Source organism: Myripristis murdjan, chromosome 3 (assembly GCF_902150065.1).
Source record: "Myripristis murdjan chromosome 3, fMyrMur1.1, whole genome shotgun sequence".
In the NCBI taxonomy this organism is placed as follows: Eukaryota; Metazoa; Chordata; class Actinopteri; order Holocentriformes; family Holocentridae; genus Myripristis; species Myripristis murdjan.
This window is the reverse complement of record NC_043982.1, coordinates 21,743,550-21,757,964: the sequence shown is the minus strand read 5'-3', so window position 1 is coordinate 21,757,964 and position 14,415 is coordinate 21,743,550. Positions and strand designations below refer to the sequence as shown.

At 39.3% G+C, this 14,415-nt stretch overlaps 1 protein-coding gene across 1 annotated transcript in view; it reads right to left on the bottom strand.

Moving 5' to 3' along the window:
- Positions 1-2,398: 2,398 nt before the first annotated feature.
- The window catches only part of slc6a2 (solute carrier family 6 member 2), a 44,235-nt gene continuing 32,218 nt past the window's right edge, over positions 2,399-14,415 (bottom strand). The window contains exons 8-15 of the mRNA XM_030080029.1: positions 12,660-12,784; positions 12,113-12,225; positions 10,607-10,735; positions 9,653-9,752; positions 8,922-9,022; positions 6,807-6,974; positions 5,457-5,528; positions 2,399-4,479 (exon numbers count right to left, since the gene is read on the bottom strand). Of these exons, the coding sequence (XP_029935889.1) occupies positions 4,456-4,479; positions 5,457-5,528; positions 6,807-6,974; positions 8,922-9,022; positions 9,653-9,752; positions 10,607-10,735; positions 12,113-12,225; positions 12,660-12,784 (832 nt within the window). The 3' untranslated portion in view covers positions 2,399-4,455. The remainder of the gene's footprint in view (positions 4,480-5,456; positions 5,529-6,806; positions 6,975-8,921; positions 9,023-9,652; positions 9,753-10,606; positions 10,736-12,112; positions 12,226-12,659; positions 12,785-14,415) is intronic.

Below are 14,415 nucleotides of genomic sequence, written 5' to 3'. Positions count from 1 at the left end.
ACCTGTGAGGGCATGATTCAGATCAGGAAAAGGTTTGCCATCATGGTTAAGGTTAGGGAAAGGTCATGGTTAATGTTACAAAGCTAACCTTCACTAACATTAGGTAGTGAGCATTAGCAAAAAATTAAGCTGCCAAGCCGTTTTTCATTTGTGTAATAATGTGTCATGAAACTTGAAAATGTGACATTTCAACATATCCCTGGTTTGCAGAAATGTAAGATGCCAACACTTTTTTCATGGCAGCTGTGCTAGCTCCTGTGTCCATTGTGGGTCTTGACTCACTGTCCTGTCACACAATGATTTGGCCTCTGAGATCACTGGGTCCAGGCTGGAGCACAGGAATCAGAATTATCCTGCAGCCTCATTTCACTGGTAGCTACATCTTTCACTCTCCTGCGTCTACAAGTTACACTGACTTGAACATGTTTAGTTTCTTCTTTCTTGAGATTTTCATACCACTCCGCAGCTGCGCAGGCTCAGATAAAACTTTCATATTTTTGAGCACTGTGATCTGCCTTAAAGGAACATAGGAGTGATTCTGCATGTGTAGCGTAATGACACTGTCCTCCGGTAAATCACAACCTAACAGGTCATTTATACAGCAGGTTACTACGAGGTATAGAACTGTTTTAAAATAAAGCAACCTCTAGTGGTCCTGTAATCAATGACACTGTGGTGTAGTGGTAAGGGAGCGAAAACCACACCAAACAAGGAGCCTGGTGGGGTGACAGATGCGTAACATGTCACTCAGGCTGCCAGGCTTGAAGTCGAAGCTAAATAGTGTGGCCTTTTAGGGAGCTAACATCAGCCAGCTAACATTGTCAAATGTCCGTGAACATTCCCTAGAAACATCACTTATATGGTCCTATCTATCTATCTATAAAAAAAAAAAAAAAAAAAAAAACTGGAGAACTTGTTCCATTGTTCCACTGCTGCATTGCAGTCCCAGGTTGTTTATATTGATAGGAGATAGCAAAACAAATGTTAATTTTGCAGATTATTCATTAAAACAAATATACCAAAATCAATACGTATAGTCTTCTGGAAGTGAATTCTTCAAGTTTACAATTGGCGAATGGGAAAACACCATATCTGTGCAGTGGGGGATGATGAACAACAGCATCTTAGCCAACAGCAAGGGGGTCAAAGGACCAAAGAAAGAGCATTGAAGGCCCATATGACACTGGTACCAGGAGCTCACAAAGGGAGAGACAGTGGAAAGCCACAGTCAGCCACTGTAATGAGAAGCTCTCTGTCAGCAGGAAAACAAAACAGTGTTAGTCAGGTTCTGTAACAAGCCATAGACTTATGTAAGGGACAGTGCATGCATCCTGTGCCATAACCGAATGATAACTGGTAAAGTGTGAGTTGAGATGGACAACATTGGATATTTTTCATCTTTTGCTGAAGAAAAAATGAGGAAACCAAAACACTGCAAAACAAAAACAGGAAGAGCTCTTCCTGTTTTTGCCCTTTTTTGCTCTTCTCCGCAAAAAAGGGCAAAAGTACAAACACCACCAACAATTTTGATGCGTTTAGCACCGTACTGTGCGTACTTCATTGGTGCGCTTATGTTACAATGAAATGTTTATCTGCTGGCATTTGTCCTTTCATGTTTTTTTGGAGCAGATTATTGATTAATTGTAACTGACCTGCTGCCAGCCGGACTGATGGACCAAATCTACCCAAAACAGATTCCTCTAGTATGTCATTGCTGTTATGGCAGGGTTTTCTGTCAGAAGTAGAGAGAACTGCGATCCCCTTTTTTAACAGTCTTTTCTTCAGTTTAGACCTACATTGTTGCTGGCACCCTCCAGTACATCTACTCCTTCATTTCTAAACTCTTTCTCTTTCTAATCCACAATGTTTACCAATAAACATATGTCCATTTTGCATTTCAGTTTTGATACCATACAATAGTGATTCAACCTATACCCAGTTCAGTACTGCAGGCACCAGAAAAATCATCTGCTGCACCGTGATTCATTTTACATTTTCACCAATTTTCACGGCCCAACAGTGGTTTGATTAGAAGAAGTAGGAGAACTGGGTAGAAACAGATTAATCGCTCAAAGGACGGTGAGCAAACGTCTGAGTCAAAGCTGCAGTGAACATTTGAACTGCCTTTCAAAGATGAAAACCTCAAAGATGAGAAAGGAGGATGAAGAGCAATGCAAATGTGCCTCCTTTTACTGCGGACTGGCATGTTTTTCCAGTCTGCTCTGAGTGGGTCTTGTCGGACCAGTGCTTGCACTGAATGCGAAACACCAAAGCAATGACTGCTTATAATCAAAACAGAAATACAGTAATCTCATAGATTATTACTTTAAATTGGTGACAATCAATAACCACACTAACATCAAATCACAGCACATGGGCATTTAGTGTGTGTAGAAGAAACTCTTTATTAGCATAGTGTGAATATTTCAGACTTCTTCATAGATAGTTGTCACTCACGTTCAACAGGACATTAGTATTGTACACACTATTTTTGTAAACATAGTTCAGGAAAGCCAGGGTGTGTCTGTCCACATTCATATGCGGCAAAGTAACCCAGGGTTACACTGAAGAATACATCTCTACATACATCAAACACCATGTTATGACAGTAGACAGTTACATTTAAAATACTTTACATTCACGGTTTATTATAAACATTTTGATAAATACAAGATTAGATATATAACAAAAGAATATATTTATATATTTTTCATATCTTATTATATTTTCCACATAAGTTTGATTTTTTTTTCTTTGTGGCTTTATTCCTGACAGTAAGGGTGTTAAGTTATGGTTCAAATTCAACATGAGTGAAGTCCCAATAAATAAAACGAGAACCACAGGAATAGAACCAGAGAGGTAACAAAACATTGCTAAGGAATTTTGGCACTTTAATGGTGGTGAATTAAAGTAACATGACAATGTATGCTCTAAATGAAAATATGAGATGCTGTCATGCATTTAATATGGTCAATATACTGTACAGTGACAGAAGTATTATCGACTCTCCATATACTGGACACCAACAGTATATGGTACAAACCCCAATACACACACACACACACACACACGCACGCACATGCATACCCGCGGACACATACATATTCTTTGGATGAGTAGCCACAGATGTTCCTCAAAAGCACTGACCCGACAACAATTTGGAAACTTAAAAGTCGCACAACAATAATACACAACTGTTTCTAACAGTGATGCCATTTGCTCAGCTGAATTTTCAACCTTCACTTGACTAAGTGAGTAGGCACTCACCCAAAAGCTGAACAGCAACTTGAACTGAAAATCTGGCTTCTCTGACACAGATTCAGACTTATCTTGTATCGCTCATAATTATTAGTGGTTCCCTCAAGAGAAAAAAAAAAAGTTTACTCCAGAAATAATACAGGCTTCATTTTTGTTTGAGAAACAGTCTTATCGCAAGACAGTCTTGCATCCTGTAAAATACTAGGTGGGGATATTATTTTCAGGAAATCTTCTGCAGGACCTCTCTTAAAGCTTTGGGGTCACCAAAACACATGGTCAGAAGCTTCACATGCATTATTCCCTTTTATGTAACACAAGGTGACATGAAAGTTTAGTATCAGGCCTTTTTTCTGTGTCCTATTTGCTCATCGGCCTGACCTTGGTGCACTCCAGACCTCAAGCTCTTTAAGCTGAATATCAAAGGACTGGGTCATTCTGAATGGATGAACAGTGTGTGCTCAAAAAATGAGAGAATGCCATCCACAAATGGTGGTTTGCTTTAGTGAGTTCCTGAGTCAACGGAGTTTGTTTTATTTCTTCCTGTACGGACTATAAGAAACATAGAGTGTCTTGCTTGATAAGGCACTGACACAGATAAGCCACTCCGCCAACAGAACAGCAAGGCAGCGAGACTTTCTCCCAATAGCCATGTACATTATATGCACACTTACACAGCATTATCATCGGGACCAGCAAACTTTCATTCATCAATTATTAATCACCATAAAAAATAATAATAAAAAAGTAAATAATTGGGTTTCCCTAAGGAGTAGTACACAGGAAGAAAATTTGGTCTGTTTTGATTTTAGTGTCTAGCCGGTAGACATTAACCAAAGTGGAGCCTATGCAAAGACATGATAAAGATGTGCAAATGCACATTAACGTATGTATACTGATGGCGAAACGGTTTTCTGCATGGCGTGCATTTGTATGATGAGTCACATGAAGCTGAAGAGATGGTTGCGCAATGCAGAAAACATGATTTTGAAATCAATGTGCATGGAAACTACAGAGTGACCATTAACAGTCAATGAATAGGGGAAGGAGGGAGGGTGTTGGAAAAGGTTGGAGTCGGGTGTTCTCCCCATCTGTCCTCCCTCTGGCAGCCTGGAGAGGAGAGCAAGTCTTCTAGCAGGAACACAGTGACTCCACAACATCAGATGTGAGGATACGAGAGGGAATTTTTGTTGTTTTTTGTCAGATGGCTAACCAGTGCCTGAGCTGGAAAACAAACAAGAAAATGAAATGTCACTTTGTTATGGAATTCTCTCTATTTCATTTACATATTTCCTTACATAAAACTCAACTGAAAAAAAACATAAGCACGAAATTCACCAGTTGAGTCAAAATGGATCTCATTACTGGGCTGCAGACAGTTAATACTCAGTAAATAAATAAATAAATAGTTTAATGGAACAATCACAAAATTTGATGGTTGGGTCTACATGGTTCTCATCATCTGCCAGGCTCAGCAGTTAACTGCATGTGTATTCCATGTCAGTTCCATCAACCCTCAATTTTGCATGACGCACATTTAATTAAATAATTTCTAAATTGTGTTTTCTTGTTATATGGGTTTTCTTCTTTTTAAGTATTAATCATTTAATTGCTTTCATGCAAATCGCTGATTTTTTATCTCACATGCACTTGAATGCATTCTTTGTCCTTTGTTTGTCATTTTTATTTTATATCTTCAAATAGGTAAGGTAACGTCACTCATTTTTCCAAGTGTCATGCACCAAAAGTTGTCCAGCCCGCATGGACTTACAAGACAGTACAAAAGAAAACAGACCAGAGCAATAACATACTGAGAGTGAAAGAACAAACATCACACACCTCCATGCATGTCAAACAAAGTCCAAACCAAATATGAACACAAGCCTGCTCCTCAGACATCACAGCTCTTCAGCACATCTGAGGCACAGGCTGTGCCTTTAACACTTTTAAACATAATGTGTCCTCCTACGCTGTTAATAAGCTTTTAACTCAAACTGAGCTAGATCAAACAGTTTGTCTGCAAACAGGTATTGACATCTGCATGCATCATGGAAAACAAATATGTAAACTCAAAATCGTCATGCAGCTTATCCTCATGAGCTGATGCTAAAGTCAGGTCACTGTGTGTCAGAGTCACAATGACTGTGTTTCTTGTGCAACTTATAATTAGCAGTCAGACAAACACACAGATGCGCCCTTACTTTGAACTGCCGTACGTCGCCTTCAGCCACCCGATGATGTTCGTGTTCAGGTGTGATGCAGTAAGCTATTCTCTGCGGAGCAAGAAATTACAACACATAACATCAATCTTAACACTTCTGACACAAAGAGTGTATCATCATCATCTGGCATACATAAATCAAACCAAACACTTTAATCTATCTCAGTGGATGTACTTAAAGAGACTCAAATTTGATCTGATTACTGAATGCTCATCTGATATGATGGCATGCACTTTATAAGCAGTGATGGCTGGCAGAGATTTGCCCACGCTGACTATCTGGTGAATTACAATTAGTAGTTTGTCATCAAATCAGTAGTAAAGCAGAAAGTAAATATCTATGACTATTCCAGTTACTGTATTCAAGTTTTCCCCAGAACCAAAATGCAGTATATCTATAAAACCTGTATGTATTTCGTTTAATTTTGTTTTGGTGAGGTACTTTTTTCTTCTTTGTAGAAAATGTGCTTATTTAAAATTTGAATTGTATACTTTTACTTGCACAAAGTATTTCATATCTGTTTCAACGTCTGCATGTTGCAGATTTCACACTAAAGGAGCAGGCCGGTCTCAAAGGACATGGGACAGCCTAAACACTGGCAAGCACTGAGGGGAAATGCCACCGGGACGAGGGTAAACACCAAAGTACAGTAGAGTGAAGCTGACACTCTGGCTGGCTGCCGCAAGATCAAAATAGCTCTCCGGTGCTTTGATGATTAGAATCATAAACTCTCAACGCTTTGAAGCCATCACTTCATCTTTAAGTGTTCTCACAGTGCCAACATCAGCAAGTGAAAAAGTTCACTTGAGAGCAGTTTTTTCTTCCAAGTTTTGTTTGAAAGCTAAAACATTTGAAAAAAAAAAAAAAAATGAACATGACTTCCAAATAAAGTACACTAAAGTACACCTTGGTGTCAGTGGTGTAGACACTTAAGAACATCTGATTCACATTTTGCACCTATGCACACTATAAGAGGAATCAATGGTGCATGAGAGTGGCCTATATGTCACTACACACAATAGCAAATGGTATTGTCAGTGTGGAGTGAGGTGAAATGAATATTGTCGTTGCAATGCTAAACCTTCCATTTTCACTTAAGGATTAAATTCTCCTCTATGAGCTGAGAAAATTCTGCGTCCCTTGGGCTTCTAAAACTGTTTCAGGAACACCTAACCCTAACCCTAACCCTAACACTGGATAAACTGAAAAATGCAGCATTCAAGCAGGTGGTTATCATAATTGTCATTGAAGGTAATGTTCTACATAATTTATAAAGCAGCCTAAAAATCTTTTTTTGCCCTGTTTCACATGAGAAGTTTTGATACTGACCTGTTTGAATGTTCCTGGCATGCTGAAGAATTTATATATGGCGTAGCAGGGGACAAACGCCATGGAGGACATGGCTATACCCCAACCCACTATGTTGGACCACTGAGGGAAGATGTATTCGTCGTACCTCAGGCCTGTAGACGTCACAATACTGGCTATTACCACAAACTGAGGAAGAGAGAAAAAGGGTAAAAAAGAGAAACAGACAAAGATATGAGTGAGATATGAGTGAATACTCTCATGACATATGAGAGTATTCAATATACTTGTCTGTTTGTTGTGGCTCTTTGTAATGTTTGCAATCACAAAAAAATCAAACTTCCCTATCAGAACAAATGCTCATCTGTGTGGCCCCTCTGTAATTCCTCTGAAACATATTATGAATTAGACTGAATTGAGTTGAGCTGGAGTCCGTGAACTGTTTTGACTGAAGGCACAGTTGCCCTCTGGGGCCTCTGCATACTGTAATAAATCATCCCTCCTCTCAGTAATCTGATTTACCTGCTTCGGACTGAATTCAAGACTGAACTGTCCATCCCTCAAAAACATTATTAGGGTTTATGTATCACAGAGCGGTCAGTGTCCTCCTCCACCTCCTCTCACCTCGCTAACGGTATATCAAAGTCCGTACCACTGTGCACTGTATCCATGCAAAATGCCAGCCCAGATAAGGTCAAAATGATCTCTCTTAAATCTGTTGCCTATAAACCCAAGGATTAGCATTTGGAAGGGGATTAGGAACACGATAAGGGCTCAGGCAACTTTTCATGATTTATGGATCACTGAGCTGTCAGTGCTAAATGCTGTGATACTTCTCCAGTACTTCACTATACTAAATTAGGAAACCTCAACAAACAGGTTTATTGTCACTATGAAAGAATTTAAAGAATTTAGAGACTGATATGCCACTTTGAATCTACATAATGTCATGACCTACATGGTCATGAATGCATTTTAAAAAGTGGAGTACACATGACAAAGATAGCCATTTTAACTTACTGAAAGACTTGTACACTACAACATATAGAAAATTAGTTGTATTATCAAAGCTATAGCAATCATAAAGACTAATAAAGTGGCTCTGATTTATGATTAAATAATCTGCTAACAGATGTGGGACCAACATGGAGAGGAGCAAACCAAATGGGAAAATAAATTAAATCTGAACTTTAAAAAACAACAAATCTAGACAACCTCACTCTATATCATCTAAAATAAGGAAAAGTTTATTATTTCAGTGCACAGCGTGACAGGTTGTAAAAAACTAACCTGGTGCCAATTGCCTTGCTCTTTTCTTTCTCCTCACTGTAACTCAACAGCTTAGCCCATTGGCCTCTGTTGATATTTTACAAATCATCTCTACATGACACATTTTACATAACCCACTCTATATCTCATTCTTCCCCTGAATGGCCAAAATACACCTGTGCTGCACAGTGTGCTTCCAAACAGCCACCCCTATTATTTTCTATGCACAACCCACATCTCACACCACTGTCCCATTTCCAGCCTTGCCATCCCTGAAAAACATATTTCTTTCCATAGAAAAAGCTGTTTTATTTTCTGCGTATGGTCTTCACAGGCTGCAGCGTGACACTTCCTATAGGTCCTAGGGGCTGCTGTCACTTTCTTTAATCTGTCTTTTCCTTGCTTATATTTTTTTTTACTTAGCACTTCTCTATCAAACATAACCATTCAAGGGACACAAGAAATATCTGCCACATCTAAAGTGAGGATAATGTGGCTTTGACCCTTGCAGCCCTGAATATTAACAACTTTACCCTCAGTACCTTATTCACTGTGATATGTTAATCTGTAATACTCATTGCAAGCATCAATCAGAACTACTACTATTGTTAATACTGCTTTGAGCTGATTTGTTCAGTTGCCACTGTGCTTGCACTACTCTCTTTTTCAGTCTGTGCTTTTTTGGAACGCAACATCACCCCAAGGGAGAAAACAAAACAAACAAACACAAATAGTAATTTGTCTGTGCTCCTTATTTGAGATGGAATGACACAAAAACGGAATTGGATTGAGCTGAAATGGATCCAGTTGAGCCTCTGCCAAAATGTCTAAACTGTAAATGTAGCTGGTGCAAAGTGTTCCTCTCACCAGCAGAAAAGCTGGGCTGACAAATTTCCAGCACAGCCTCCAGTAGAGTCCTGGCTTGAAGCCCATCATGCGCTCAATGTCCTCACTGAAGCGGTCCACGCCTGGAAGGGAGACATGCAGCTAATGTTACAAATCCAGAAAATCCACTGTGTAGAACATATTTTTACTATTACTATTATTATCAATGGCAAATTGTAGTTTTAAAAGACTAGACTGGCTGTAGATGGAACTGTGTATCTTTGAGCATCTTTCAAGGACATACTGCTTATTCAGCTATCAGCAGCCATGATGCGTATGCACACTGACACAGTAATTAATTACATTTGTGGTGTCACATGGCCTAATGGGTTTTGCTATACATGCTGACGGTGTATTTTGAATAAATAAATAAATAACACATGCATCGTTCATGTATCTGGATTGTGATAATAATAGCCAGCATCATTTTGTACAAGATGATTCCACTGTGTTCCTGTCAACTCATCATTATACAAAGAAATTTAATGCGGTCTCTGAAACTAAAATTTTACAGTATGTTTTTCCCCAAGTGCTTGATGAATGTTCATGATGATTGCATTTTAATCTACTTTGACAGCAGAGACCATATTCCAACTGATGACACGCCCATCAGAAGACCGCTGAGGCTCATTTTAGTGTTGTGTAAAACGAGTTCACAAGGAAACTTTGATTTCAGTGAAGATCTAGTGCCAGCGTAGCATGTAAGTTTTTACCGTAAAACCATGAAACTCCAATGGCTTCAATCAATACACCAAACAGTATGGAAGTCCCTGCTGCAAAGTTGTCTAACAGGGTCAGCACATAGATTCCACCCTATAGGAGGAGAGAGAGAGAGAGAGAGAGAGAGACTTTATAAAAAACTATTATATGCAGTATCTATGCATTTCACACTTTGCAGTTAGCACAAGCTAAGCCATAAAAAACATGCCGATGATGCAGCCTGATACAGACAAGCCTTTCATCAAAAGCTTTGCATGGAAGAGTTGGGGATTCTGCCTGCCTTTGAGCCTATGAGCAATGTGACTGGGAATTGTGAAGGGCACAATCTGAGTCTTGTGCTAGCGAACCACCTTGACAATGGCAACATTTTGACTAGTTTTATTGATTAGATTAAGGCAGGAAACCATGTGAATTGCTCATATAGTGCCTCTGTTTATCCAAAGTATGTGGAAAACAGAATCTATAAAGAAAAGTAAAATTAATTACATCCTGTTTGGGTTCAGCCTCAGTTAAATCCAACTTTATCAGAAGAGTATAATGGCACATTTGAACATTACTTTCAAATGCTTTTTCCCAGGACTCTTTAGGAAATTAAGCATAAAAAGATGTAATTTCCAGGCACACTGCTGGTAGGACAGCAGACAACAGAAACTGATATGCAGCAGTAGATCCCCTTTACTCATTTATCCTGTATAAACGCGACAGACAGTTCTAAGTTGAAACTTCTATCATATATTAGTATATTTTAAGACAAAATTCTAGCATCTAGCAACCAGGGTACTGGATACCAGGCTTTTCGTTATTGTTGCTGAGAGATAATAAGAAAGCAAATAATTCAATTAACAATTCTTAGCACTAGTTATTAACACAAGTTCAGCAAGTATATGTTAGAAGTGCGACTTCGACAACTGCTCCATGTTGTAAACACTATGAACCTAGAGACTGACATTTGTAATGCAGAGAAGGGCGACCAGGAAGGTTCCAAAGGCTGTGATGAAGGTGAAGATCTTCCTGTTCCTCTTGAGGATCTTGAAATCATCTGTTAGGCCTGTGATAACTGCCTCCATGCCACCCATCTGGTGGACACAAACAGAACGCGACATTAGTGTTACAATTCTTTATCTGTTATCAGGGTTCTATTATTGACAGGGGACATGTTTTCTATTTCAAAACAGATTTTCGTTTGAAGTTTCATATCATGTATAGATAGATAGACTAATATTTATAGATACAGTTAGTGGCTGGATAATATAACTGTCAGCCAGGTCCGATCACTTGGCTAAATGTAGTCTTTCACAACAAATAACAGAATAATAATGACATTTTTCCCTCTACGCGTGGCTACGTGGACCTCCACCAGGGAGACAGACACAGTTGGTATAGTAGGTCGAAAAAATGAACCGCCAACATGATGTGCCCATGCCTGGTGTATTTTAGGTGTAACAACTTAGAAACCTTTTTTGATGACATAAAATAAAGAGCGCAGACAGTTTCCGAGCAAATTTTGAACATTTAATGGCAGAATGAGTAGGATTTGTTGTTGCGATTTGTGAACACAACTTTAAAAGCTGGACCCTCCTCCCCAGCAACGTTAACCGCCGGCTGGCATCTACCTGCCCAACAGAAAACAGGCCAACTCAGTTTCGCACTTCATGCTCTTCCTCTCCTTCAGTGCTCGCCAGCGGGTGAAAGCCAACCCCCAGATTCACTCTTATTTTCATAGCTTTTCATAGCTTGCTATAGCTTCCTAGCTTGCTATTGGATGCCATGCTATTGGTCTGGCTCTGCGTGCTGCTATTGGCTGGGAGCTACACACCCACTGTCCAAAGGCCAACACCAAGACCTGTCCCAAGCACAGCAAAACAAGAAAATACAGGCAAACGGCAGGATTTTGTCAGATACACACACTTCTAGAGGGCCATAAGTGATGATTGAGAGGGATTGTTTTTGCACGAGTCTACACATTGTTTTTTTGTTTTGTTTTTTTTTTAGGAAAATCTTACTCATTCTGCCTTTAAAGCTAACAATATCACCATTATTTATCTCAGTAACCATTCTCTCCACTCTCTGCTGGGGTGGTTTGTAAGCATAAACACTCATTTTCATTCAAACTGAAGTCTCTTTAAGTGTCTTAAAATTACACCATAGGTCCTAGAGAGCTCAAATGTTTTCAGCACATCCAATAAAGTGTGAGAAAAGTTTGCCTCAGCCTGTGGTCAATTCAGTCCGTCATATTTTTAAAATATGCAAATATGTGCTCATTTAAACACTAGCAAATTTAACACAGAGACTTTTTTGTGTTTACTAGTATGTGTCTATGGATTCTGTCAAACAGTGCTACTACAACTCCTGACTCTGCTCATACAGAAATGAAGATTCTTTTGTATTCTATTCTGATCTGTTCTAAACACACACCAGCTATCAGCTGGTGTTAGCTGGTGCTCTGAACTCACCGAGCTGTCAATGCCCAAGGTCAGCAACATGATGAAGAACACGATAGCCCAAAATGTAGAGCCAGGCAGTGTAGAAATTGCTTCAGGGTAGATAATGAACACCAGTCCTGCCCCTATAGTTACAGGTACACACACACACACACACACACACACACACACACACACACATGCACGCACATATATTCATATATCCATACACATATAAACCTACATACACACCCACAAAATTTATGATTTTCATAAACCTACCACACAATTTCTCAGCCCTTACCCCTCCCTTGACCTCATAATCAGGCCAGGTTTGGGGCATAAGAAGATATGGAGGAAACATAAAGTTGAATAAAGATACGAAACTAATGAAAAGTGGAGAAATGCTGTGCTGTAAGAAACGGGCATTTTAAAATAGAACCAGGACATGTCCCTAATCAAAACGTGAGCAAATAGGTATAAATGTGATATATTAACATGTGACACTAATCTGTGTTAATGTAGTAGTACTGACACAAGTCATCAGCGTGTTGCAGCATATTGTGCAGGCATCACTTACCCTCTGTGGCCACATCTTCTATTTTCACCCCATGTTTATAGGCCATGTATCCAAGCACGGAGAAGATGGCAAACCCTGAAAAGAAACTGGTGACGCAGTTCACTGTGCTGGTCAGGAGAGCATCTCTAAAGATGGAAACAAAACGAAAAAAAAAAAGAGAGAGAGCAAAGAGTTCTCATACCTATGTAAAAGTACTTCAGTAAGACAACTCATGTTTGAAATGTTTTATTATAGCAGCAGAGTATAGTTAAGAGTTTGGTGAATGCTGGAGTCAGGGGCGCCGTAAATGGGGGAAAAGTTAGGACGATTCCAAGGGCCCTTGCCTGACAGGGGCCCCAAAAAATAGGTAAAAACTAATATAAAATTATTAAACCATCATCGAGTAAATATCTATCTATCTATCTATCTAGATAGATAGATAGATAGATAAAACTACCATTATGATCACTTTGTTTTTACTTGTTTTTGGCAGTAAAAGTTTTAAATCCCCATTGACCACAAAGTAAACATCCATATTGACCAACCACCCCCCCCCTCCATATCTGCATGAAATGGTTCGGTCCTGCAGCTGCTCTACCACACTTGTCAGTGACGGTGTGCTAAATTAATTGCAATGAAGAGATAACAGTGGGTGACCAAAATGTTGCCAAGGAAAATATAATTGGGATTTCAGAAAAGGAAAGAGAGAAAAGAGAGAGAGGAGAGAGAAAGGAAGGGGTGTCAAACCCTAACTGACTTTTTTTTCACCAAGAAAGGTGGGTAGCCTGTCTGTGAGTGCTATTAACCTGGTAGCTAAATGTCCGTTGTGAAATAAGCTAGCTAGCTACAAACTGGTGTTAGCATATTTCATCAACATTTAATCAGTGCAGGGAAACGTTTTGCAAGATGTTCATATTAAATCCTTGTCCCTGTCCCTTTGAGCAGACATAGCAGGAACAGATGAGTCAGCAGCACCCCAGTCTCCCCATACCAGCCCCCCTCCCTGTCCCAGTGAAGAAGGTGAGCAGCACTGTGTTAATGACATGCCAGCAGGGCTGTAAACTAGCGCGCGCTACTCGCCAAATGCGCCTAAAATATCCACTTGGCGAGTTAATTTTGAAATATTTGCACCAAGTCATGCAATACATTATGCAGAAGGTGGCTTTAAATGCACACATTAGCGCTTGACCGGTGATGTTTGTGTGTCGCACTTCAGTAGCTCCCCGAAGCCCGTCGGCCAGCGGGAACCATACGAGTCCCAAAGGCAGAGAAACTTTCCAGCTACCGCAGCACACTGACATAGATTGTGTAACAAAGTCAAGAGTTACCACTCCGCTCTATTTTCACTGGCTAACAGCAGCACACTGGCTTAGCTTGTCTATTCAGAGAAGAGGTATCACTTTGGCTTATTTTTCAATCTGTTATCGCATGCATACTACTGCTCATTCATTGGTAGCTGAATTGTTAGGTCTGTTTGATAAGTAATTTACATTTTTAAAACAAATAATAATTTAACATATTGTTAATTTATTGTAGTCAAGCTTACTGGTAAACATCTACTCCTTCAAGATAAATTATTATGTTCTACAAGTCATAAACATACACTAACACTACATACCAAGAGTTTGAGCAGCATATCTCCTCTGTGCTACTAAATCAATTTATTTTGATTGAAAAGTTGATATATATTTAAGTTTGTTTTTCTTTTTTAACAATCCTTCCTAAATGTTAAGAGTTTGCCATTTGGAGAGTTGACAATAAAAATACATTGAGACTG